Below are 22,008 nucleotides of genomic sequence, written 5' to 3'. Positions count from 1 at the left end.
GGGCAGAGATTTGGCCAAGTATTTATAACGGCACAATATGGCATTAGTACAATAAATGATTTCAACACAAGAGAATATTGCATCTTAAGCTTCGACGTAGAACGAGTGATTTGTAGAATCGTAATATACCGTTCTTAGAAATCTATAAATTGTATACAATTATGCGGTAGCTGGAACATATACCCTGAAGTACAGCGATATTTACAACATCACACTAATTTCCAACTAACGAGTCCTTAACCTAACAATTGGCGTCAACTCCATTTGCGACTTATCCGATCATTCCGTTTCTAACGCCATTTATGTACAAAGTTCCACCATGTAAATCCTGTAATAGATCCTGTACTAACTTAACGCGTCTAAAAGCTGCCTGTAAACAAGCTGCTACGAAAATATCTTTAGGTTAGAAAGTTGCCATCGTTAAAATTCGCTAGCCACAAGCTTCCATCGAAACCTGAGCCGTCATTAAGTAGCTCTAATGGCGAGTCGCTAACAGTTGACGTGACAATACGATGATTGTTTAGTGATGAACCCGAGGTTACTTTCCATCCCCTGCAACAGCCATGAAGAAATGCCCGGAAAGGAATTATCGCCGTCTCCGAGTATATTTCGTCGCTGCCTTCGATAATGTCGTATAATTTAGACTCATAGGCCCGGAATGATGCTTAGTGGAAAGTTAGTTTCATCCCTCTAAACGAGATCTTCTATAATAGATAGGGCATTTAATAAAAATGTGGCCTACAGAGTTTCGTTCGACAAAGGCCCCAGTATTCTCCTAGTTGTTCTACTACCATAATTAGAAGTCGAAGCGATAAAGATGCCGTCTCAGCCATATCACTAGTACCACGGCCAAATCTCTTGACGAGTAGCTGCACAAAGGCTGCCATCAATATGCCTCCCCCTACCAATGGACTGGTGTGGATGATATATTTAGACGGCCAGTCACGTACAATGGAGCAAATGGCCTTCGAAGCGGAGAGAGCGTGGAAGAAAGCTTGAGCGGCCGGTGAAGGCGCTTCTGGGGTAACACCAATTCCTGCAAGACCAATACTGCTATTCGAATATTGCTGGCAGTAAGTTGATATGGCTGCAGGCGTGATACCTTTGAACATTCGTTCCGTCCCAAGTAGGAGTTTAATCCTGTGATTTGGAAGTCAGCCATTAGGCATACAATTCAACATGTCCATATACATACAATTCGCAATAAATATGCATTGGAAATAAATCGCTGAAAATTTCAGAGTGTTCGCCGGGCTCCTGTGCGTGTATTTTGCTGCTGTAATCTTTAAACTCCTTTGGCAGATTCTCTTTCCACAAAACAGTACAAACTTTAACTACTGAATAGATATCGGATGGCTCGTCCAGGTTCTCGATATTAGAAAACATGCCCGTTAATGTTGCGAGGAGGTGGCAGTTTATAATTCGGTAGGCGGCAGCCGATGACAACAGATGATTCTGTATAAACTCCGGTAGCTGCCGCACATTGCTGGGTAGAAAAAATGAACGAACTTCGTTTCCGTCAAACCAGTCTACGTCATTAACCGGAAGCTTCGTCTTGCATTTTATAGGACATATCATTCTAGGCCGGTACTTTGCAGTGCACATAAAGTTGTCTAGGTCCCATATACACCACCACAGACGTCGAAGTTCCTCCTTTCTAATCCAGCTATGCTTGTTCAGAGATGGCTCAAGTTGTGACTGAAAATCTTCACAATCGATGGAATCCAGGCCCATATCGTAAGCCATTCGAGCACACATTGACATCATTGAATGGGCCCTACTGCTTATCCCCATCCCTAACTCTGCAAAGGCAAGAAGAGCGGCTGCTTGTAATAATTCAACTCGAGGTTCTTGTGTCTCGCCAGTTTTATGTTCAAGACGTTCTTCCTCGGCAATTTCTTCCCGGAGAAATCTGTTTGCTCGCTGAAGAAAGCCCTGGCCTAGCTCCCAGCGTCCTTTTCGCTGATAGGAAGGATTTAATATGGACGTATGTGAGGGTGATGATATATCACTTTCGTGTCGTAAGAGTGACAGGTCAAACAGTTCCACCCGAATATCGTTTGAATATCTCGCAGCAAGAGCAAATATGGCGTTTAAGAGAAGAGCTGCTTCTTTACTGGCAAGGTAAGATGGGTCGTGTAATTTCTGTGGAGTGTTGGGCGATGAAGCAGTCGGAACTGGGGATGTACAGCGTTGAAGAAGACATCGACAAGGTGGGTAATGGTCTCCGTAGAAGGAAGCTCAGGCGAAGGTAGGTTGATGGTAGGTAGTACTACTCTGAACGGATCTGTGTTTTGATCTAAGAGTAATGTTCCCAGGAGGCCACCAGGATCAGAATTGGTCGCATCCGAAGATATAGAAGGCACCCTCTCATGAAAGAGAGATTCGTCGAATATAGCAAGTGGGTTGAACAGATTTGGATCTAGCATTCGATCGGATCTCCCTAGATTATGTTGTATGCTACTCGTATCTGTCGTTCCTTGGACAGGCATTGAACTATTATAAATAGGGTGTCCATCTCTCGGAGGTGATGGAAAATGTCCATATTCTTCGCCTGGACGAATATAGGAGTCGACTATTATTGGTTCTTCGGTGCGTGATATAGCAGTAAAAGCCTGCTTCTTTTTGGGGCCGGGTTTGAACGAAAATCGTGGGTATACACATCGGACCTCGAGACGTCTGCATAGATCACACTGTGGCTTTGCGGAATTGCCTATTCGCTAGTGCGTCAGGCAAGATTCAATACCAGCCAGGGGTACTTAGGCATAAAAAGGTAAGGTAGATAGAACTCACATCTTTTCTTGCGTCTGCAAATAGCGAAACCACAATGGTTAGGCTCGGATTCACAAAATAAAGTCAATCATGAAGGGAAGGTCAGCTACATACTGTTTGCAGCTTGTGCAAGCAAGCATTCGAGTATTAGAACTGATACTAGACTCGTCTATAGACTCCATAGCTGCTGAAAGCGTCCGTCCTCTGGTGAAATATGCAATAAGTTGCCGAAGGAAAACCTCGGAAATAGGAACGCGGGGCAAACGTACTTATAAGTTATGGGGTAAATGTGGGGCTATTGTGGTGAACAGCCTGGCCGAAAGTGGAGCTGGAACATGGCACGCTGCGGGGTACGTTGGGGGAGCCAAGTACACGGTTTGGGGACCTGAGATGAAGCAGAAAGAATCGGCGATCGCCGATCGTCAGTTATCAGGCAGCCGTTGGTTGTCGAGAAACAATTAGAAGATCGGTTGAGTGTGACCGCTTTTAATGCTGATGCCGATGCATATGGGGCTGTATTGGAGCCACATGTCTCTCCAATGAATGACTTCGTACGCGCGGTAGTGAAGTCACCCAAAGGATGATCGTCCAGACTAATGCCGTAACCTGGTCTATGACGACCTTGGAGAATAAATAACTCTGCACCTACTGAATACGACTTTCTAGATTGCGGGTAGTCACCAGAGCGTTATTATTTACTATTCTCAGAAGAATTGTATGGGAATATTTGATTATGAGCCTGATGGAAATGCTGATCGGGATTCGCATGCTAACCAAGCGGGGACTACAGTGGCCGTTGCGACACCTAAGCACAACCTAGGAAGTCCTAGCAGCGAAGTCCGGTGAAAAAAAGGGCGGAATGGGTTGTTGCCATTCCAATCTCAAACCGTCCAGCTGAGTGAACATGGAAAATGTAGCGGATATCATGAAATAATCATGCGCGCGAACAGGAGGTTAACTGTAAAGGCGTAGGCCCAGGATCACACGGGAGTTCAGGGAACCAGATCAGAAGGCAGGAAAGTAGGTCATATAGCGTAACAATAGGTCTACCTGAATACAGCGACTATTGACTGGAGCCCTCGAATGAGGCTCCAGCCTCTGATATATCCTCTCACACCGTGAGCCCTAATAGCCGGGCTATATCCGAATGGCAGCTCCACCGTAGGGCTGCCCGGCGTGGCGCCTCACGTGCCATCACGTGAGGGCCGCCTTACATTAACACAGCGAGAGTAGCTTTTGACATGCACTTGAGAAGTCCAATACATTCAGCTATATCAGTCTACAGAAATAGAAAATATATTATGTTCAGACCAAGCTTCCTTCAGTTCCGTCGTTGAATTATCCTCCCTCGATCGCCCTTCCTTAATAACGGTTCGTGGCATGCGTAAACATGCTAGGTCTGCATCAGGCTCGGGGTTAATTCTTCAGAATCGAAACAACCATCTCAGTCCAGTCATTGCATCTGCAATGGACTTCCGTGCCGTTGTAAGCTGCGGGAAGTTATGAAATGGGTGTGGCATATTCTGTCACCAACTGTAAGCGCCGAACGAGGGTCAAGCAAGAGATGAAATTTATGTACCGGGTAGAGGTCGATTTTCGTCTCCACACCATTTTCCCTCAGTACCTTTTCGTACAGCACCCCTTCGCCGGATAATGGATCAATGCCGGGAACTTGCATATAGGTCCTTGGAAATTTCTCGAAAGAATTAGCAAATATGGGAAAATTCGCGGGGTTGGTTAGCTCTTCAAGAGGAATTGACATGTATTCTAGTATTTAGTTAGTTGAAAGTCGGACTCATAAAATGATATTAGCCCACCATAGAAACGTTCCTGTAATTTTCAATCATTAACTTTAACCAACGGAATTTTAGACAACGTGGAAGACGTACACAAGTTTCCCAATTCAAGAGAGGCGTATAAACATCTTTAGGAAGGATGTCAAGAGTTTCTTTCCAGCTCTCCTTAGCTACAGAACGGTTCAGGACCATCGGTGCTCTAGAAAAACAACCCGACACGGGAATGCCATGTTCCTGAGCCCGAAAAGTTGCCAACGCGGCTAGGTGGCCGCCGGATGAAGTACCTCCGCATACGAAGCCCTTCTTTACATCTCCGCCGAATCTGGACGCGTTTTCATAGACCTATTAGAAGCAAAGTCAATATACTTATTCGTTGAAGCAATAGCCAGAAAATAAGGTTACCCATTTGAGTCCATCCTCAGCATCATTAAATGGCACCGGGAAAGGATGTTCGGGAGCAAGACGATAAGCAAGAGAGAACACAATGACTTTTAGAGTCTTCGATACATTGCGATTGAGGAGCTCCTCAGAGTCATTGCTTCCTGCAGACCAGCCGCCGCCGTGATAGCTGCCTGTGTTAGCAAATCTACATTAGTAAAACCATAACAAAAACTGACCCTAGATATACAGGCAGAGACTCTCCGTTTTCAGGCTTGAATATTCTCATCTCCAAGTCCTCCCCGTCTCTCATTGCAACCATTATGTTGCTAATCTCCAAACCCTTCTTTAATTCAGGCATTTCTTTATCAAGTGCTAGAACTTTAGCGGCATCAAGCTCTGCCATACCTCTCCGAGCGGCATCGATAGAAATGGCAGTATGACGATGTGCTTCCGGTAAGGTTGGCTCAACGAGCTTCACCCATTCTGGATCAAGTATTGGGATTGAACGTGCGCCCATGGCAGCCATAGTGACAGTTGATGGAATTGAATTGATTGGTATGAATTGATTTGTGGTGTAATTTGATTGGAGGTAGGATTGAAAGAGGAGTTGAAGGGGGAATTGATTCAGTAGAAGCTATCAGCGCTGTTGATCTATATATTAAAATTAATAGGCCTCGCATTGGTATAAGACAATTTACGCTAAACCTTAAGATAGTAAACTCGGAGTTAAGAGTCACACTACGCGGATGATTTTTCTCCGCAGCGGTATGATTAACTGATCCGTCAAACGATCCGCAAGGCGCCGCAAGTTCTCGACCGACATGCGCACCAAAAAAAATAAGTCCGACCGCGACGACCCTCATCAAAAAGTCCGCCCGCTACTACTCCATACAACCTTCTCACAACGAGACTAAAATTTACTGCCACAGTGAGGCAGAAGCTGATTATAGTTTTAAGATTTTTAATGGCCAACATCTGCATTGTAACTGTGATTCAAGTTTCTTGCGAAAAAAAAATTGAGCAGCTTGACCGCAAAGCCAGATCAATACTCTTGGTTTCTGTACGACGTGCACTATTTTTGAGATGTCAGTCGATAATGATGTTGTTATAGTCGGCGCTGGCCCGGTTGGTCTCACCAGTGCCCTGCTTCTTCAGAAAATGGGCCACAGAGTACGGGTCTATGAGCGCCATGCCCAGCAATACGCGCAACCACGAGCGGTATTTCTTACTCATCAAGCCATACGAATGTTCCGAGCGCTTGGAGTTCTGGACCGAATGATGGAAACGCAAGCAGTACAAGATCTCCACGGCCGTGTCAGCGATGTAGGAACTTTTGTTGACGCCGAAGGCCGGACTCTGAGCGAGCAGCAATTGAACTCATCTCATTCCAAGTCAGGGACGGCTGGCGCCTTCGCAATATATCAGCCCGGCGTCGAAGAAGTGCTAGAAGAGACCTGTCAAGAACGTGGCGTCCAAGTTCATCGATCCACCGAAGTCAGAGATATTGTTGACCTGGGTCGCTACATGGAAATCAGCATCGCCAAACTAGGCAATGACAAAGCGACGCCAACTTCCACGAATACTGTCACAGCATTTTTTGTCGTTGGCTGCGACGGTGCAAAAAGCATAGTTCGTGGATCTAGTAAAATGGGCTGGTTCGAATATGAAGCCGCCAGCTCACGATGGTTGGTGGTCGACATCATTCCTACTGTGCCCGGAGCTATGTCTCAGTGGAAGGATAACTCTGCTCCTAAGCAAATCCTTGATCCCAAACGCCCGCGGTCTTCCGTGCCATCCCAGTTAACGAGAAGGCGGTTCGAATTTATGGTTTTGCCCAACGAATCGACCGAAATAGCTATGACGGACGAGTTTGTCTGGGAGATGGTAGGGTTATTCGACTGTAGGTCAGACACCGCTGCAATAGAACGAAGGACCGTTTATTCTATTTGTGGAGGCTGGGCGGAGTCATTCGCAAAGGGCCGTGTTGCACTGGCAGGAGATGCCGCTCATCTTGCTCCTCAGTTTCTCGGACAAGGGTTGAATTCTGGCCTCCGGGATGCAAAATCCATGGCATGGCGCCTTGATTTCGCGCTCCGACACCCAGAGAATAATTGGTCGCGGATGATGAGTGATTACTCTACCGAGCAGCTTGGAATCACAAAACAATTCGTGATTGCGGCAAAGGCTATCGAACATCTGATTGCCGTGAGCGACCCCGAGGAAGCTGAGAAACGAGATGCAATGTTCAGAGGGGGCTTGCAACTCCCACGTCCGAACCTTGAAAGGGTAGGCACGGCGGGAATGCACCTCGGAGAGGTGGATACAGCATATCCTCCTTCATGTGAACCTGGGACTCTATTTATTCAAGACAAAATAGAAAAGGATGGGAAGATAGGATTCTTTGACAATGTGGTTGGCGACGGATGGGTTTTGATCGCTAACGAAACAATCGATCTCGCAGCCGCAATGACCATACCAACTCGCGAGGCGTTTAGCAAACTTTTGGGGGGGCATTTAGTTAATTTCTCTGCTGAAGGAGGCTACGGGGACGTATCTGGGAGATACAGAGAATGGTTTAGTGACAGCAATGTAGTGGCTGTACTGGTAAGGCCTGATTATTATATCTATGGAACGGCTAATACCCAGCGCGACATTGAAGCTGTTGTAAGGAGAGCGATTGACTACATATCCTAAAATAAATATTTATTTATGTAAGGTATCCAAGACTACATATATTAGCTATAAGATGCTCAAACTTTGTAATAATGGGGTACATTATGAAATGATGAGGGAATATAATGCCGCCGAACTATCTGATTCACAGCCTGTGTAGGAATATTGCTAAGAGTTATCCCCCCCCCTATATGAACAGAATTGGGGCTCTGAAAGTCGGGCGCACTCAGAAAGTCGGGCGCACTCAGGAAGTTAAATGTTGCGAGGGCATACGACTTTTTGAATAGCCAGAGTGGTAATAATGAGGAATCAAGGGGAGCCACCTGCACCATGGCCATAGAGGGTGAGAAAGGAGCATCTACATTTGACTGCCTGGTTAATAATCCCAAAAATGGAAATAGAACGATATATAATGTGTTTTTGAAGCTCTTTGTAGGTCGTCGTAGTTGGGCGGACAACCGCTCGCTAATGGGTAGGATGTGATCCTACAGAAGGTGGTTCGGTAGCATAAAGCAGCCCTAGAAGCTCCAGAGTAAATATATAATTATAAGCCAAAATATAGAAGTTGAGTATCTTGTATTTAACAAGGTCGTTGCTAAATTATAAGAAGTAATAACTCCTATTTAGTTAATTTACAATTGTGGCCAAGAATGTATCCACACTTTATTGCGCTTAATCAAAGTATTCCCGAACCTTCTTCAAATTTGCCAGTAACCCTCCTAGATCCGGTGTAACAGAATGGATGAAAAAGTCTGGACGCAGCAAAATGTATTTCGCCGACTTATGCAACCGATTTTGCAGAGCGGTTTCGTGGTAGCCCCTAATTGGTGTTATCCCTTCAACAGTCAACTCATCTACCTTGCACGGGTAGTATATATGTTCATCATTCTCGTACAGAGGCTGTTGAGTGCTGTTTAGGTATAAGTATGTAATATCCTGCATAGTCAAGACTTGCTCGGATAATTTTGACACTTGCAGCACCTCTTCGATTCCGGCAGGATCAATATCTTCAGGCTTTCTGACAAGGACTAGAATCGAAAGATGAGATAGGTTGCGAAGAAAAACCCTGTCGGAAAGCGTCGGTTTATGGCCTGGTCCTGGTCTTCGAACCCAGATCTGCGCGACCTTGCGGCCACCTCCTGCAGATTCCAGGAAGAAGCCACCAGGGCAACTCTGAGTATTATATATGAGCTTGTCTCGGAATGCCGCCTTCGTGCGGAAATGCGCAAACCCAGGTACAGACCACAGGATTCGCATAAAAAACCGGTAAAAAAGTCCTTTGATTAATGAACGTTGGTTGACAATGCTACCATTCAATTTTGTTGATAAAGTGGCCGCATCCCAGGCGTGGAGTCTCTCTTGACTCCACCCTGTGAGGATCCGTTCCCGTGTTTCACGAGAAACCTGCAGGTTGGACATGATGGCAAGTCGCCAACTCAAGGCTTGGGCGTCTCGTATACCAGTGGCAATCCCTTGGCCACCAAATGGTGGGAAGACGTGAGCAGCGTCGCCGATCAACATAGTTTTCCGACAATACCACCTATTGACGACTTTTGAAGCAAATCTAATTTGGAATTAGCAATTAATCTAAGAAATGGATGTATGTGAAAGCATACTGAAATGGCCGGCAGCGGATGAGGTCTATACAATCCCTGGGAAATTCGATTGTAGTATCTCCAAGTTTCTGTGAAAATTTTGACCCTGGCACTATCATCCACGTGCCGAATTGCTTCCAAAAATTATCTTCTATGTTATCTAGATTATCGTTAGGCTCAATTGAGAATTCGTGCCTAATGTGATGTTAGCTCGTGGATAGAGGTATTCTGACAATTTTTCATACCTCCAGAACTGAGCCCCAGCCGGTCCGAATCTTCCACTAACTGCCGGTCTCTTAGGATTATTGCAGAAGCTGGTGTTAGAAGTATAGTTAGTCTCCATAACAACAATACAATAGACTGAGACTTACTGGAAGCCGCTTGGCCAAAATATATCATGCACTTGCTCTGGTGTATATCCAAGCTGCCATAGCGGAAAATCTGGGTGCGTCTTCGGTGTTGGTGTTGTTATTTTGAGGTTCGCCGCGACCCATGTTCCAACATAGGTCCACCTGTCAGCAATTGATGTTAGTGGCGATCTCGAAAAGATGTTGTCATTTTGCCGACTTACAGGCGATCAATTTGTTTGATGCCTTCCGGTTCCAGGAACTTCTTCCTTACCACACCGCGCTTTCCATCTGCCCCAACGAGCCACGACGTCTTGATAGATTTCTTACTTCCATCTTGTGTTATGTACTCAACCACGGTGGTGTCTTTACCTTCGTCCCTGCTTATGACTTCGCAACCTGGTCTAAGATCGCAACATGGTAGGTCTTTGATCACACTTCTGATCTCTCGCTCTAACAATATTATTAGAAATGCAAGATGACTACAGAAAGTCGCTAACTTACCGAAATTTGGCTGAAACTGGGCGATGTTGTTGGAAACTCCTTGTTCGGCCCAGTCGATTGTCAAGTCATAGTTCATGAACGTGCGTTGCCTGAAGTTGCCACTATGAAAGTGAAGAACACCAATATCTTCAATGCAAGTCAGATGAAATACTTACTGGGGTCATCTCAAGTATATGTCTTGCTTACCCTTGCCAATTCTCGTCGTCAGTCCTTCACCAATGCCAATTTGGTATGAGATGCGAACTGCATCTCCATTTATAACAATGCCGCGAGGATCTTCACAGATTTCTATATCTTTCTCCAAAATGACGACCTGGAAATCTGTTAATTTAAGCTCTAAAAGGTCCCAATTTTTAGAGTACCTTGAGATTCATACGAGCAAGAAGTGTCCCCAGAGCAAGACCACTTGGTCCAGCCCCAATAATCAATATAGTTGCTTCTTCCATGATTAGCTACTGTTTAGTCGTCTTAGCTTTCTGCAATCTCTCTGGAGAAAAGTGAAGACTCAAAATAATATAAAGAGACAGATTGCGGGGAAGCTTATTACATGGACCCTTGCATGTTGGATTCAACACCACCGCATCTGCATGTGCTCGTTAATTTTCTGTTCCGTATTTTTGTGGGACGAGGGGTTACCATACACCACCACTCAGCGGAGAAGCTATCCAAAAGATGTTCCGCTTCCCCATACGTCCCGCGGAGTAATTAGGTGGAAGCTAAAACTCACAATTTACTAATTATGCAGGATAGCAAATGGTGAAATGAATTCAACAGATAAGAGATCATTTAGAGGAAGGTTAGAGTTTATTGAATACTATCCACCATAATCTTCCGTTATTCTACTGTATCAAAATACTACTGCAATCTTCGACATTCAAGCTAGTATCACTCTAATACACCTCAGATATTATCTCCTCATCATTCTTCAATTTAGTGACATACTATATTCAAGATGCTACCAGGACGTATTCCACCTGTCATCAACTCGCCAGACAAGATCCAACTCAACCGCCTCAGCCACGTCTATCTTGCACATCCTGACCTCGAAAAATTCGACCAATTCGCGAAAGATTTTGGATTTGAGGAAGCAGGGCGAGACAAAGATATCATATACTACCGTGGCTGGGGAAAAGACTCTTGTGCGTATGTAGCCATCAAGAGTAAAGATGGACAGAAGCGCTTTGAAGGTGCTGCTTTTATTGCTCAGACAGAAGAGGATTTTATAAAATCATCAAAGTTGAAGGGGGCGTCAGAAGTGAGGCCAAATCTCGGCCCAGGTGGTGGCAAAATCGTGACTATCGAGTCTCCATCGTCCTCTAAGATTCATGTTCTCTGGGGTAATGGAGAACGTCCAGCGCCAACAAAGGTTGCCACTAGCACGGAAATTCACAAAGGAGCGTATAATACTACTCTGCAGAAGTCCAGAAAAGGTATATGTTTGCGTTGTGTCATAAGGATTTCGAAATAGAGGCTAACTTTGTAGGCGAATTCCAGAGATTCAAACTCGGCCCGGCTATGGTTCATAAGCTCGGCCATTACGGCTTCATCACGTCCATGTTCGACGAGGATATTGCCTTCTATACTCTCAATTTCAACTTTGTCCCCTCGGACATTCTATACGAAGAGGTCAATGGCGAAGAAATTGATACTCTAACCTTCATGCACCTGGATCACGCCAAAGAGTACAGCGATCACCATACGTTGTTCTTGTTTCGCGCGCCAGCAAATTTCCCTGATAAGCATCGCCTCCACCATTGCTCATTCGAGGTGGAAGACTTTGATACACAACTTCTAGGCCACGACTTCCTACTCAGCAAAGGCTATACTCCGGTCTGGGGCGTTGGAAGACATATCCTGGGCTCGCAGATTTTCGATTATTGGAGAGATCCAACAGGGTTCACGATTGAGCATTATGCAGATGGGGATGTAGTTAATATTGACAATGTTACTGGGAGAACAAAGAGTGAAGGTGCCGCGTCTATGTATATTTGGGGACCTGTTAGACCAGAGAAAGGAGTAGCAGAATAGTTATATTATGATCATTGCAGACCAAATACATAATCATGATATACATTTTTTGTTGAAAATGTAGCGCCTTGTTCAATCCCTTGGGGTTTGCGTCGCAGCCTTCGAGGATTCAAGGCCTAGTGAATCGGATTAGGGGATCGGATTAGGAAAGTGCAAATAGCTAGCTCGAACGAGCTCTTTGATCTTTCCTCACGTGGCAAGCTCTACAAGTCTTCCTTGTGGATCTCCATCTTTGGTGAGCTTCACAAATCCCCGACGTATTGTCCCTGCAATAGATGCCCAATAGGTACATGCGGAGGCGGAGGCGGCATATCTATTTACTCCGCACATGCATATTCAAATGCCCCGCGCATCAAATACTCCGCACGTTGCCGAATATCCTGCGCAGATGCTAATAATTCCCCACTAGCCCCACTCTACCAAAGTTCACTTTATAGTCTAGCCGTTTTGAGCCCGGCAAGGTGGTCCATGAAAGCACAGGCACTCTGAGATGGGCATCCCTCAAATTTGTCCGCATAGAACGCAGAGATTAGTCCGCAACAAGATAATGATTATTTTGCGCTTAATGTAGAACTTGCGACTGCCTAGTGTAGACATGGCTAGCTATGTTTCCTAAGGTTGTTTTAGAGGATGATTATATATATGTTATATGGAGTCTGAGGTGAAGTCGAAAAATCAAAGCATTCCAGTATCATTCAATCATATATTAACCATGGCTCATTGGGACAGTATTATTCGCTTTACAGCTGTAGAAGGCGGCGAACACTGGGCGGCACTTTCTCTAGATGAAACAGCAGCTTCAGGTTTGAAGGTGAAGGGATATGCCAGCATTGAGGCACTCGAGTCGGATGGTGTTTTTGCGGAGGTGACGGTCAAAAATGTATGATCCCTCACAGATACGCAATTCAAATCATTGTAACTTATTAACGCTTGTGTATAGCTTTTAGCACCAGTTCCTACCACAGGTATTCCAATTATCTGCGTTGGCTTGAACTACAGAAACCATGCAAACGAAGCCTCGGTTCGTCTTTCACTGCCCTATATCTCATAAATTAGCAAAACTGACGTAATTAATCCAAAGATACCAATTCCAGAAGACCCGCCAATGTGGTACAAACCAGCCGCTGCTCTCGCAGACCACAACACATCCATCAGCTTCCCTCCACAAGCCCACCGCTCCTTCCCTGATTTCGAGGTAAATTCATGTCTCACTGCATTTTAGTTACTGTTCTTGCCCTGGCGATTGCTTACATATCCCTCTTCACAACAGGGCGAACTCACCGTCGTTCTCCGCGACTCCATAAGATCTGTCCCAGCTTCAAAGGCCATGTCATACATCCTTGGATACACCATCGGAAACGACCTCACGGCAAGGGTTTTCCAGCGCACTTCTGGTGGTCAGTACACGTACGCTAAGGGGTTCGATAAATTCGGCCCATTGGGACCAAGACTTGTACACCCCTCAGTATTTAGTCCCGACCAGAACCGCAGGATTACGACAAGAGTGAATGGAAAGGTGGTTCAGGATAGCCCGTTTGATTTTATCTTCCCAGTAGACGAATTGTTAAGCTTCTTGTCGCAAGGTGAGTGGCTTCAATGTTTTTCTCTATATTAAAGGGCACAGATAAGCTAACAAAACTTCATCGGACAGGTACGACGATTCCTGCGGGCACGGCTATTATGACCGGTACGCCAGCAGGTGTAGGCTGGTTCCAGAACCCCAAATGTCCTCTCAAGGATGGAGACGTAGTCGAGGTGGAAGTGAAGCCAATTGGAGTTCTAAGAAATACTATTGTGTTTGAGAAAGAAGGAACGCAATAATTATTCCCATAGAAGATAATAATGATGAAAAGTTTCCATATTTAGTAGACCCGAAAAGTCTATGAGGCTCCTCTTGTATTAATGAATTTCATTTTTGTGGATCCCCCAGCATAATCTAGGGTATTATCTCAACTAGGAAAAGTTAGACATTAGCACTTGAGTACGGAAGTATTGGGGGCGGGCCCATCCTCCACACCCCGCACTAGTGGACTTTGCTTCTCCACCTTCTTTCAAATCGTACAAAATGTACGCCACTCCCACCATCTATTATCTATCCTCTCATATTAATCAACTTAGACCCTTATTATCCAAACCAGATATCTGCAAATGTACAGTCAACAAGACCTCAGCCCTTCAGCTTTGCGAGACACGACATCGACTACGAGTACAAGAAGCTCTGGCAATTTGAATCGTGGAGAGGAAGATAGTGCCTCAAAATACCGGGTGTGTAGCAACTGCAAGAGGTAATGGAACTCGACTTGTTACAGATTCGTAATGCTGACATAGTGTCCCTTTATTTAGATTGAAAAGAAAATGTACGGTATACTCCCGATGTAACACTGTTTAGACTGCTCATGCTTATATAGGCAACCTCGAACGGCCGACATGCTCAAGGTGCCGAACGAGTGGTTATACCTGCCAATACGAGGGTAAAAAGAGACGGCCTGGTCCTGCTAAAGGTTCGGTATCCTCGAAGACGAGAGATATGTCATTCAGATTGAGTTAGTCAGTTCATTCCTGACTCTGATGATTTGGCATTAATTATAGTTGGAAGATCATCTTGAAGGCTTATTACAAGGCCTCCATGGCCAATTAGCATCGGGACAGAATGCCATACCAGGTTATTACACGCAAGATTCCGAAATGCAACCGCTAGCATACCATAATCCACTCGCCGTCGATTTTTTGCAGGGCTATGAGCAGCAGAACTTCACATACCCCATCCTGGGCCCAAACAGCAACGGCCCATTGCAGGCAGTGACGAACATGGAATCACTGTTACAGTTTTCGCCATCTCTCGAAGGCAACCCTGTTAGGACCGAAGATAGTCCACCTTTTTCTGTTGAACAACCAGTCATGTCGCCAGTCATTAGTGCGTCAACATTGTTTTCTGCTAGCACATTAGCTGAAGATTCCAAACAGCTTCTGTATGTAACAAACCCTAATGTTGCGGGTTATGTTAATATATTTTCAGTATCTGTCTATACTTCGATCATATTCAACCCATCTTCCCCATGTTCCGCAAGCCTATGTTCCACCAAAGGTTTCACGAAAACCAAATCCCCGAAAGCCTTCTCAACGCCATGTTTGCTATGTCGTCGAGATTTGTCCCGACGTCTGATGTTTTTCGAGTCTTTGGGAAGTTCTCTACACCATGGGAGAATTTTGCAAAGCTTGCACACCAACAGTCCCATAATAGGCTTGAAGAAAACAGCGCAATATGTCTAGATGATATTAAAACCGCATGTCTATTGGCTATCCATGAGTATACCAATTATCCCGGCCGTAAGGCATGGATGTATGTCGGAAATGCTGTGCGACTGTCTCTTGCTAGTCGACTTCATCAGATTGATATTAAGGGAAACTCGTGTGGCTTGTCCGATGCGGATCGAGAAGAATGGAGATTTGTATGGTGGGCAATATGGAAATTGGATTCAACGATCAATGTTACCGCCGTAATGCCATTTGGAATAGATTGCCATACAATTGGCTCCGCGCTGGTTTCGACAACAGTTGCAGATTTTACGAATGGAATTACAAAACAGTCCACCGGGACGCTTTTGGACACCGACTCAGCCAAATCATGGAGGGCAGTCCGAGAAATGCAGTCTCTTGATCCCGGAGATGGATTTAATATCCACCTTCTCGCCGTGTCACTACTTCGGGGCGTATCTCAATGCCAGCAGCGCCTCTATGCAAACTCAACGCCAGAGGAAATTGCTCGTATGATGGCTCTCAGAAACACATTTTCATGCATGCGTCTCGCTTTACCAGCCTGGTACTTCAATGCCGCTAAGCGTCCATCAGAGCAGTTTCATTCCCACAGACATAGACTCGAAACGATAATTATGTTTCACACGTAAGTGCAATTCCTAGCAAGATGGCAGCAACTAACGTGTACTAGCGCACACTTGATAATCAACGAGCCAGTGAGAACCTTAGGCACTGAACAAGCACATAGAATAACAGGGGACTCCCTCAGCTGCTGGCAAAGCAGTATTACTTATGCGGAGGATCTCGCAGGTGTTTTCCACCATTGGGAATCGGAATACTTCGCTGTTGCGGATCCTGTGATAAGCTGTGCGATATGGCATGCGCACTGTGGGTTGACCATTCACAAAATGTCTTTTACCGACGACGGCAATTCGGAAGTAGCTACAAGGATCGATAACGCCCTCGATCTGCTGAGTATTTCACTGGAGAACTTTGCGCGTTGGTGGCAGATCGCGCGCATACTCCAAGGTGAGCTCGACTGTCTTTTCTATAGCTTTTCGCTTCAAGCTGACATGTCCGCAGACTCTCTCAAAGTATTTCAGATGTGGAGCTGGGTACACTTGGACGTGTCGAAAATCACCGAGGTTGTTGCACAGATTCGGCGAGCAATTAACCCAGATTCTGTGGAACCTGGGGTGGTTGATGTATCGCTTATATGCTCCTCTATTCCGGACGATACTCTGGACGGGAATGAAGAAAATAGGGTTTGGACGACGGATATCCTCGAATAGATTTAAAGTAATGCAGATTATGAGAATTGTAGATTCTCCCTAGTTTATGTATCCCAGCATCCAAGCAACAGTCACATACGACCATAGACTCAAGAGAATTGGGCATCCCGTCCGCTCTGCCATACACAAGCTTGAGATCGGTGGATTAGTAGTTGGGTGGGTGACCACCAGCGAATACCCACTGTTGTATGTTTTTACTTCCTTTTTGTTTTCGTCGATTTTATACAATAAATGCTGTGCCATAAAATTACCATGGAGGGAAACGAGAATATTTTATTGCCTAAATACAGCATGGCCATGAAGTTTGTAATTTGCTTTTGATGATATATATACCAGGCATTTGAGAACATCCCTTCTGCGTATATACATGACTTTCAGTGACACGCTCGTCACCCAGCTCCACCCCATAATCTTAAGTGCTTGAAGCGAAGCCAAGGTCTATGTGAGGGAAACATCCCAAATGCCAAAGGAGACTATTTCGCACAACAGATACTAGAAGGAGGTGGGCGGATGCACTGGACTCGCTGTAATCTTACTCCTCTTACACGTTTTATATCCCGCCCGGCTCTTTCGGTGAGATCTAATGGAAGAGTATCTCGACTGCCCACCGTTATCATGCATATCAGACATGGTCAGGAGGGAAGGAATGCTAGGGAGGTTAGAGGTGTTAAACTATCGCTAATGTTACGTGTATGTGTGGCGTGGGCACCGGAAAATCGGAACTCTTGAAAATCCGAACCGTTACAAATGCAAGTGCGAAGCTTTTGTACAGCATAGTACAGTACGCTAACAAAGCCTTATACACGTATAGTAAGCAGAGTTGAGAAGATGAGGCTGTGCTGATAAGTCAGGGCGCATAGAATTCCAATAGGAGCTCAACTAGGAGCGGCAGCTTATCGGATCTAGCCCTGAAGATAACATCTGTAGTACAGAAAATCACAGATTTACCCTGTCAACTCGCTGGAACGCGTACACCTCCTTGGCAAGGCACAATGAAAAATAAGCATGGGGCTAAATACGAGCGCTAAGATGTGACAAGTTGCCGATCCTGCGCTACTTTGTACCTATTTTTGCCCTCCGAGTGCGAGTGCGAGTGCGAGTCCGAGTGCGAGACAGGGGTGTAGCAACAGAATGCGAACCGAATGGGAGAAACCCACTGTAAGCATTTATAAACGGCGTTTGGCAGAGGCATGACAGTTTGACCAGGGCGAATAACTGGACAATGAATGTATCAAGATGCGACGAAAGCGGGCCAAACAGAGGGACGCGTCCCAAGGGAAGTTCCGCTTGAGGAATATACTCGTTGATATGAATGCACCAGGTTGGCGTAGTCGGCGACGTCGTCATCCGTGGGTTCTATACTACAGATATATAAAACCATTAATATTCCCTCATGCCAGATCTTTGCATTCCAATCCATTTCTCTGATACAACTGTCTTTTTATGCAACCTAAGATTCAATTGCTAAGCTTTCGCTCATTCCAAGCCTCCTAATCATTACAACAATGAGGGAATCCAGAGCAGTTGGGGAGTTCAAACTCTACCATTACAGCCCGTCTAAAGCTGCGGCAATCGTAATGATAGTCCTCTTCGCAATTTCGACATTGTTCCACACATACCAGCTCTTTCGCAAGCGAACTTGGTACTTCATACCCTTCGTCATGGGGGGAATTTGTATGTATCCCTCGCCTCCGAATAGGGCTTTTTTTTTATCAAATTCCAGTCCTTTCACTACCCGTCCATAAATTTCCTATTAACACTGTTCCTAGTCGAAACAATCGGCTATGTAGGGCGCGCCCTCTCCGCAAATGAAACCCCGAACTGGAGTCTCATTCCTTATGTAATGCAATCGCTGCTCATTCTCCTGGCGCCAACTCTATTCGCCGCATCCATTTACATGGTGCTCGGCCGCATCATACGACTCGTCGATGGCGAAAAGCACTCTCTTATCCGAGTGAGTCGACTCACGAAGATCTTCGTCGGCGGCGATGTGCTCTCATTTCTCGCGCAGAGCGGCGGTGGCGGTATCCTCTCCAACGCGAAGACCACCAGCAGTGTCAATTTAGGCCAGAATGTGATCACAGCTGGTCTCGGTATCCAGGTACTATTCTTCGGCTTGTTCGTCCTCGTGGCGATGGTTTTCCACCTTCGCATACAGAAGTCTCCGACCACACGCTCTAGCAGCGCGACTATCCCTTGGGAGCGACATCTGATCGTTCTGTACACGGCCTGCTTGTTAATTCTTGTCCGATCCGTATTTCGTATCATAGAGTACGTGATGGGCCAAGATGGTGTGCTTTTGAGCCACGAGATATACGTATACATATTCGACGCCACGCTCATGTTTCTCGCTATGATTGTGTTCAACGTGTGTCATCCGGGCGCTATTATTACAAAGGATACTATGGGCAGCATTGGTGATGTTGATGTTTATGGGGATAACTTTGAAGAGCTACAGCCGGTGACAACTCAGTATAAAGGATAGCGAAATGTCAATAGATGAGAGAAGTTCTGTACGTAGAGGTTATTTAGGAATATTAGACTTTAATGGCAACTATGGGCCGCGAAACCTCCGTCTTTGTGGTATAATACTAAGCTGCAGAGGACAGTACTTAAGCTATGGTTAGCCTTCTGCAGCTTGACGACAAGTTGTCTCGTCCCACTCCTTTAGCATTCCCCACCTCGACAGTATTCTAACATATAAGTATCAACAAAATTAGGATGTATGTTAGAACGAAACCCTAGTTAGCACCGTCGCTGTCGCACTTCCCTGCTGCCATAGTTACTATAACTTATTCCTTTATAGAAAAGCCGATTTACATATAAGTGCTATGCCACAAGTTACCACCCAGGATAGTAGAATGGTATGCCCCAACTACAACACACCCATGTTGCTTGTAATCTGCCTTCAATGATATATATACTAGGCATTTAAGAACAGTCCTGCTGATACGTATCCGTATATACAAGAATTTCAGTGACACACACCACCCGTCACCCAACTATTTACACCCCCACCTCAACCCCCTAAATCTTCCCAATCCCAGCATTAGCAGCAATGCTACTCGCCAACCCACTCGACGACACCGAGCTCGCCACATTCTTCCCCGCAAAGTTAACCAACGCATTAACACTGGTCCCCCCCAGGGTCCCACTGCTGCCAAACGCATTAAGCTGGCAATTATGCCCAAGGTACGCCGCGCACTGCGTATTAGTGTTCGAGTCCGGGCTCCCGAACAAGTTCCCGGTGTTGGCATTCAGCGGCTTCACAACGTTTTGGAAGACGTTGCCCTCCGCCACCACGTTGCCGGAGGAGATGTCGAAGGCGTGGCCGGAGACGGCGTACCAGTAGTTGTTAACAGCGTGGAGGAGGGTGTTGCTGCCGACCTTGGGCGCGCGACCTGAGGTGTGGTGGATGTAGTTCCCCTTCATGGTGATCAAGTCGTTGGAACCCGTCAGGTAGATGGTCCAGTAGTGGTGGCCGTCACAGGTTGCGCTCCAGCTGGTGTTGCCGTCGAACTCGCTGTTGGAGAGGGTCACGCGGTTGGAGGCTGATTCGCCAGCGACGAACATCTGGCGGCCTACGAGGGAGACCTTAACGTGGTCTACCCAGACGAGGTCGGTGCCGGCGAGGGTGATGGCGTCGCCGCCCCAGATGTACTGGGGGTTGAGGTTGGTGATGTGGATGTTCTGGATAATGACATTCTTGGCGCCGTTCGCGATGCGGAGGCCCTTGCCCTTAATCACACCCGAGGACCCGATGCCGATGATGGACTTGTTGCTGCCGACATTGATGCCGGAGATACCAGCCTTGTCGTAGGTCACGGAGATGGAAGTTGCGCCCGCGCCAGCGTTGCCGTTCGTGCACCAGCTCGCCTGGTTGATGGCGTCCTGGCCGCCGTTGCCGGGGCAGGTGTTGGAGGCGGGGCGGCAGCCAGTCTCGGTCACGCTGCCTTCGGAGCCGATGAAGTTGTACTCCTTGTTGAGGACGATGACGCGGGCCGTGGAGTCGGTGAGCCAGGTCTTGAGCTGGGCGATGTCGGCGGGGTATTGGGGGGTTGCGCTGCCGCCACCAGTTGTCCCTTTTCCCTGTGATGGTGTTAGTGACGGGAAATGGCATTGGGGATCTCAGGGGATATGAAGAGGGCACTCACGAATCCCTCAGGCGTGCCAACGACTCCAACGGCCATTGCCCGGGTAGCGAAGATCGCCGAAGCGACGATGACGGAGAAATGCATGACGAAGGCTGGAGCAGATCAAAGTTTCGGGAATCTTGAAGATCGGTGGCACATCAAAAACCGAACCTCGCTCTCATCTTTAAGTCTGGTCCATCCCGTTGCGCACTGGCCTAAAGGATAAGAAACGGCCTCATGACCCATTCTCAAAGCTAGCAAGGAGCCTTCATCCCGTATCGCAATTAAAACGCAAAAATTGAATATAGAATGCCGCCGGCAGGTCCCAGCGCTGGAAACCACCAATGGTGAATATAACTGTGGGGTGCTTGAACAAGGGGCGTCTTAATATATCGCGAAACCACAGCACGCGTGGCACGACCCGGCGACTGGTGCCGAGGCCGAATTTCACCCAGCAAACGCACGTCCATCAGCAGCTAATTGATGGAACATCTTGGTCAATGTCGGTATAGAGGCTTGGCTGCTTTGATGAAGGGCCCAAACGCGGGGCGACCGGTTCCGCGGTAGTATGAATTAGAGTATTTAGCCACGATTTTTCCATCCAGGCTGTTCTATTTCGCGCGGCAACCTCGTGGCAAGATTAACGGGGTTATTCTTCGGCACTGTCCCCCCCACATCAATCAAGCTTTTGGGCTGTTTCTTGTAGGTACGAGAATTATTGGCATATTTGATTGATCAGATAATATCACATGAGTTCATATCACAGCGAGGCAGGATTGTTTAATACGTAGACGTTTCAATTCGGATACCCCAAGTTAAGTTATCCCGTCGAGTCCTCGCACATGAGTGCAGCACATCCCCATACCCTCCCAAAGGGTAAAAGCCACCGCCCTCACGCGTGCAAAGAGGCCGGAGCACTTCCGTAATGCCATCAGCGCCATAGCGTCGTACCGCACGCTCCTCTCCATCCTCTATTCGTATCTAGAGAACAAAAGGAATATGCCTGCTTCAAAGACGCCGCCCGCCGAATAGCACAATTGTCCATGCCCAATATATTTACCGCATCGCCCAGAAGATCCCATGAATGCGTTAAGAGATCCGCCGCTTGCAACACAGGTCTGCCGGCCCGGTTGTTGAAAATCGAAAGAAAATCCACTTTTGTCTACGATCGAAGCCCATATGATCCGGTAGAGCATGACAACAAAAACTTCAGCCAGTCTATGCGAGGAAAA

At 46.5% G+C, this 22,008-nt stretch overlaps 8 protein-coding genes across 8 annotated transcripts; 4 read left to right on the top strand and 4 right to left on the bottom strand.

Moving 5' to 3' along the window:
- Positions 1-182: 182 nt before the first annotated feature.
- VE01_10763 (uncharacterized protein) lies at positions 183-3,198 on the bottom strand. Its single transcript, XM_059464215.1, has 5 exons — positions 2,887-3,198; positions 2,794-2,807; positions 1,196-2,713; positions 743-1,140; positions 183-664 (listed from the first exon to the last, which is right to left on the bottom strand). The coding sequence occupies exons 3-5, from the start codon at positions 1,792-1,794 to the stop codon at positions 399-401; spliced, it is 1,263 nt and encodes a 420-aa protein (XP_059320198.1). The 5' UTR covers positions 1,795-2,713; positions 2,794-2,807; positions 2,887-3,198; the 3' UTR covers positions 183-398.
- Positions 3,199-4,075: 877 nt separating this feature from the next.
- On the bottom strand, positions 4,076-5,614 carry VE01_03181 (uncharacterized protein). Its single transcript, XM_018272679.2, has 6 exons — positions 5,186-5,614; positions 4,971-5,136; positions 4,662-4,910; positions 4,590-4,602; positions 4,352-4,539; positions 4,076-4,295 (listed from the first exon to the last, which is right to left on the bottom strand). Exons 1-6 carry the CDS (start codon positions 5,473-5,475, stop codon positions 4,197-4,199), a joined length of 1,005 nt encoding a protein of 334 aa, XP_018132140.1. The 5' UTR covers positions 5,476-5,614; the 3' UTR covers positions 4,076-4,196.
- Positions 5,615-5,752: 138 nt separating this feature from the next.
- On the top strand, positions 5,753-7,701 carry VE01_03180 (uncharacterized protein). Its single transcript, XM_018272678.2, has one exon. It carries the CDS (start codon positions 6,033-6,035, stop codon positions 7,641-7,643), a length of 1,611 nt encoding a protein of 536 aa, XP_018132126.1. The 5' UTR covers positions 5,753-6,032; the 3' UTR covers positions 7,644-7,701.
- Positions 7,702-8,238: 537 nt separating this feature from the next.
- On the bottom strand, positions 8,239-10,514 carry VE01_03179 (uncharacterized protein; the record flags this gene model as incomplete). The annotated part of the gene is made up of 8 exons (XM_018272677.2): positions 8,239-9,186; positions 9,239-9,412; positions 9,463-9,531; positions 9,589-9,729; positions 9,789-10,017; positions 10,069-10,194; positions 10,255-10,381; positions 10,431-10,514. 8 exons carry the CDS (start codon positions 10,512-10,514, stop codon positions 8,295-8,297), a joined length of 1,842 nt encoding a protein of 613 aa, XP_018132023.1. The 3' UTR covers positions 8,239-8,294.
- A 506-nt stretch (positions 10,515-11,020) lies between these two features.
- Positions 11,021-12,096, top strand: VE01_03178 (uncharacterized protein; the record flags this gene model as incomplete). The annotated part of the gene is made up of 2 exons (XM_018272676.1): positions 11,021-11,498; positions 11,552-12,096. The coding sequence occupies 2 exons, from the start codon at positions 11,021-11,023 to the stop codon at positions 12,094-12,096; spliced, it is 1,023 nt and encodes a 340-aa protein (XP_018132050.1).
- Positions 12,097-14,160: 2,064 nt separating this feature from the next.
- On the top strand, positions 14,161-16,720 carry VE01_03177 (uncharacterized protein). Its single transcript, XM_059463512.1, has 6 exons — positions 14,161-14,381; positions 14,440-14,453; positions 14,505-15,065; positions 15,113-15,997; positions 16,043-16,380; positions 16,435-16,720. The coding sequence occupies exons 3-6, from the start codon at positions 14,782-14,784 to the stop codon at positions 16,641-16,643; spliced, it is 1,716 nt and encodes a 571-aa protein (XP_059319844.1). The 5' UTR covers positions 14,161-14,381; positions 14,440-14,453; positions 14,505-14,781; the 3' UTR covers positions 16,644-16,720.
- Positions 16,721-18,148: 1,428 nt separating this feature from the next.
- On the top strand, positions 18,149-19,128 carry VE01_03176 (uncharacterized protein; the record flags this gene model as incomplete). Its single annotated transcript, XM_018272674.1, has 2 exons — positions 18,149-18,317; positions 18,413-19,128. 2 exons carry the CDS (start codon positions 18,149-18,151, stop codon positions 19,126-19,128), a joined length of 885 nt encoding a protein of 294 aa, XP_018132025.1.
- Positions 19,129-19,637: 509 nt separating this feature from the next.
- VE01_03175 (uncharacterized protein) lies at positions 19,638-21,562 on the bottom strand. The gene is made up of 2 exons (XM_018272673.2): positions 20,798-21,562; positions 19,638-20,732 (listed from the first exon to the last, which is right to left on the bottom strand). The coding sequence occupies exons 1-2, from the start codon at positions 20,879-20,881 to the stop codon at positions 19,671-19,673; spliced, it is 1,146 nt and encodes a 381-aa protein (XP_018132055.1). The 5' UTR covers positions 20,882-21,562; the 3' UTR covers positions 19,638-19,670.
- Between the last annotated feature and the right edge of the window lie 446 nt (positions 21,563-22,008).

Source organism: Pseudogymnoascus verrucosus (genome assembly GCF_001662655.1).
Source record: "Pseudogymnoascus verrucosus strain UAMH 10579 unplaced genomic scaffold scaffold_12, whole genome shotgun sequence".
Lineage (NCBI taxonomy): Eukaryota > Fungi > Ascomycota > Leotiomycetes > Thelebolales > Thelebolaceae > Pseudogymnoascus > Pseudogymnoascus verrucosus.
Note: the sequence above shows the minus strand (reverse complement) of the source record. Positions and strands in the feature narration are given on the sequence as shown.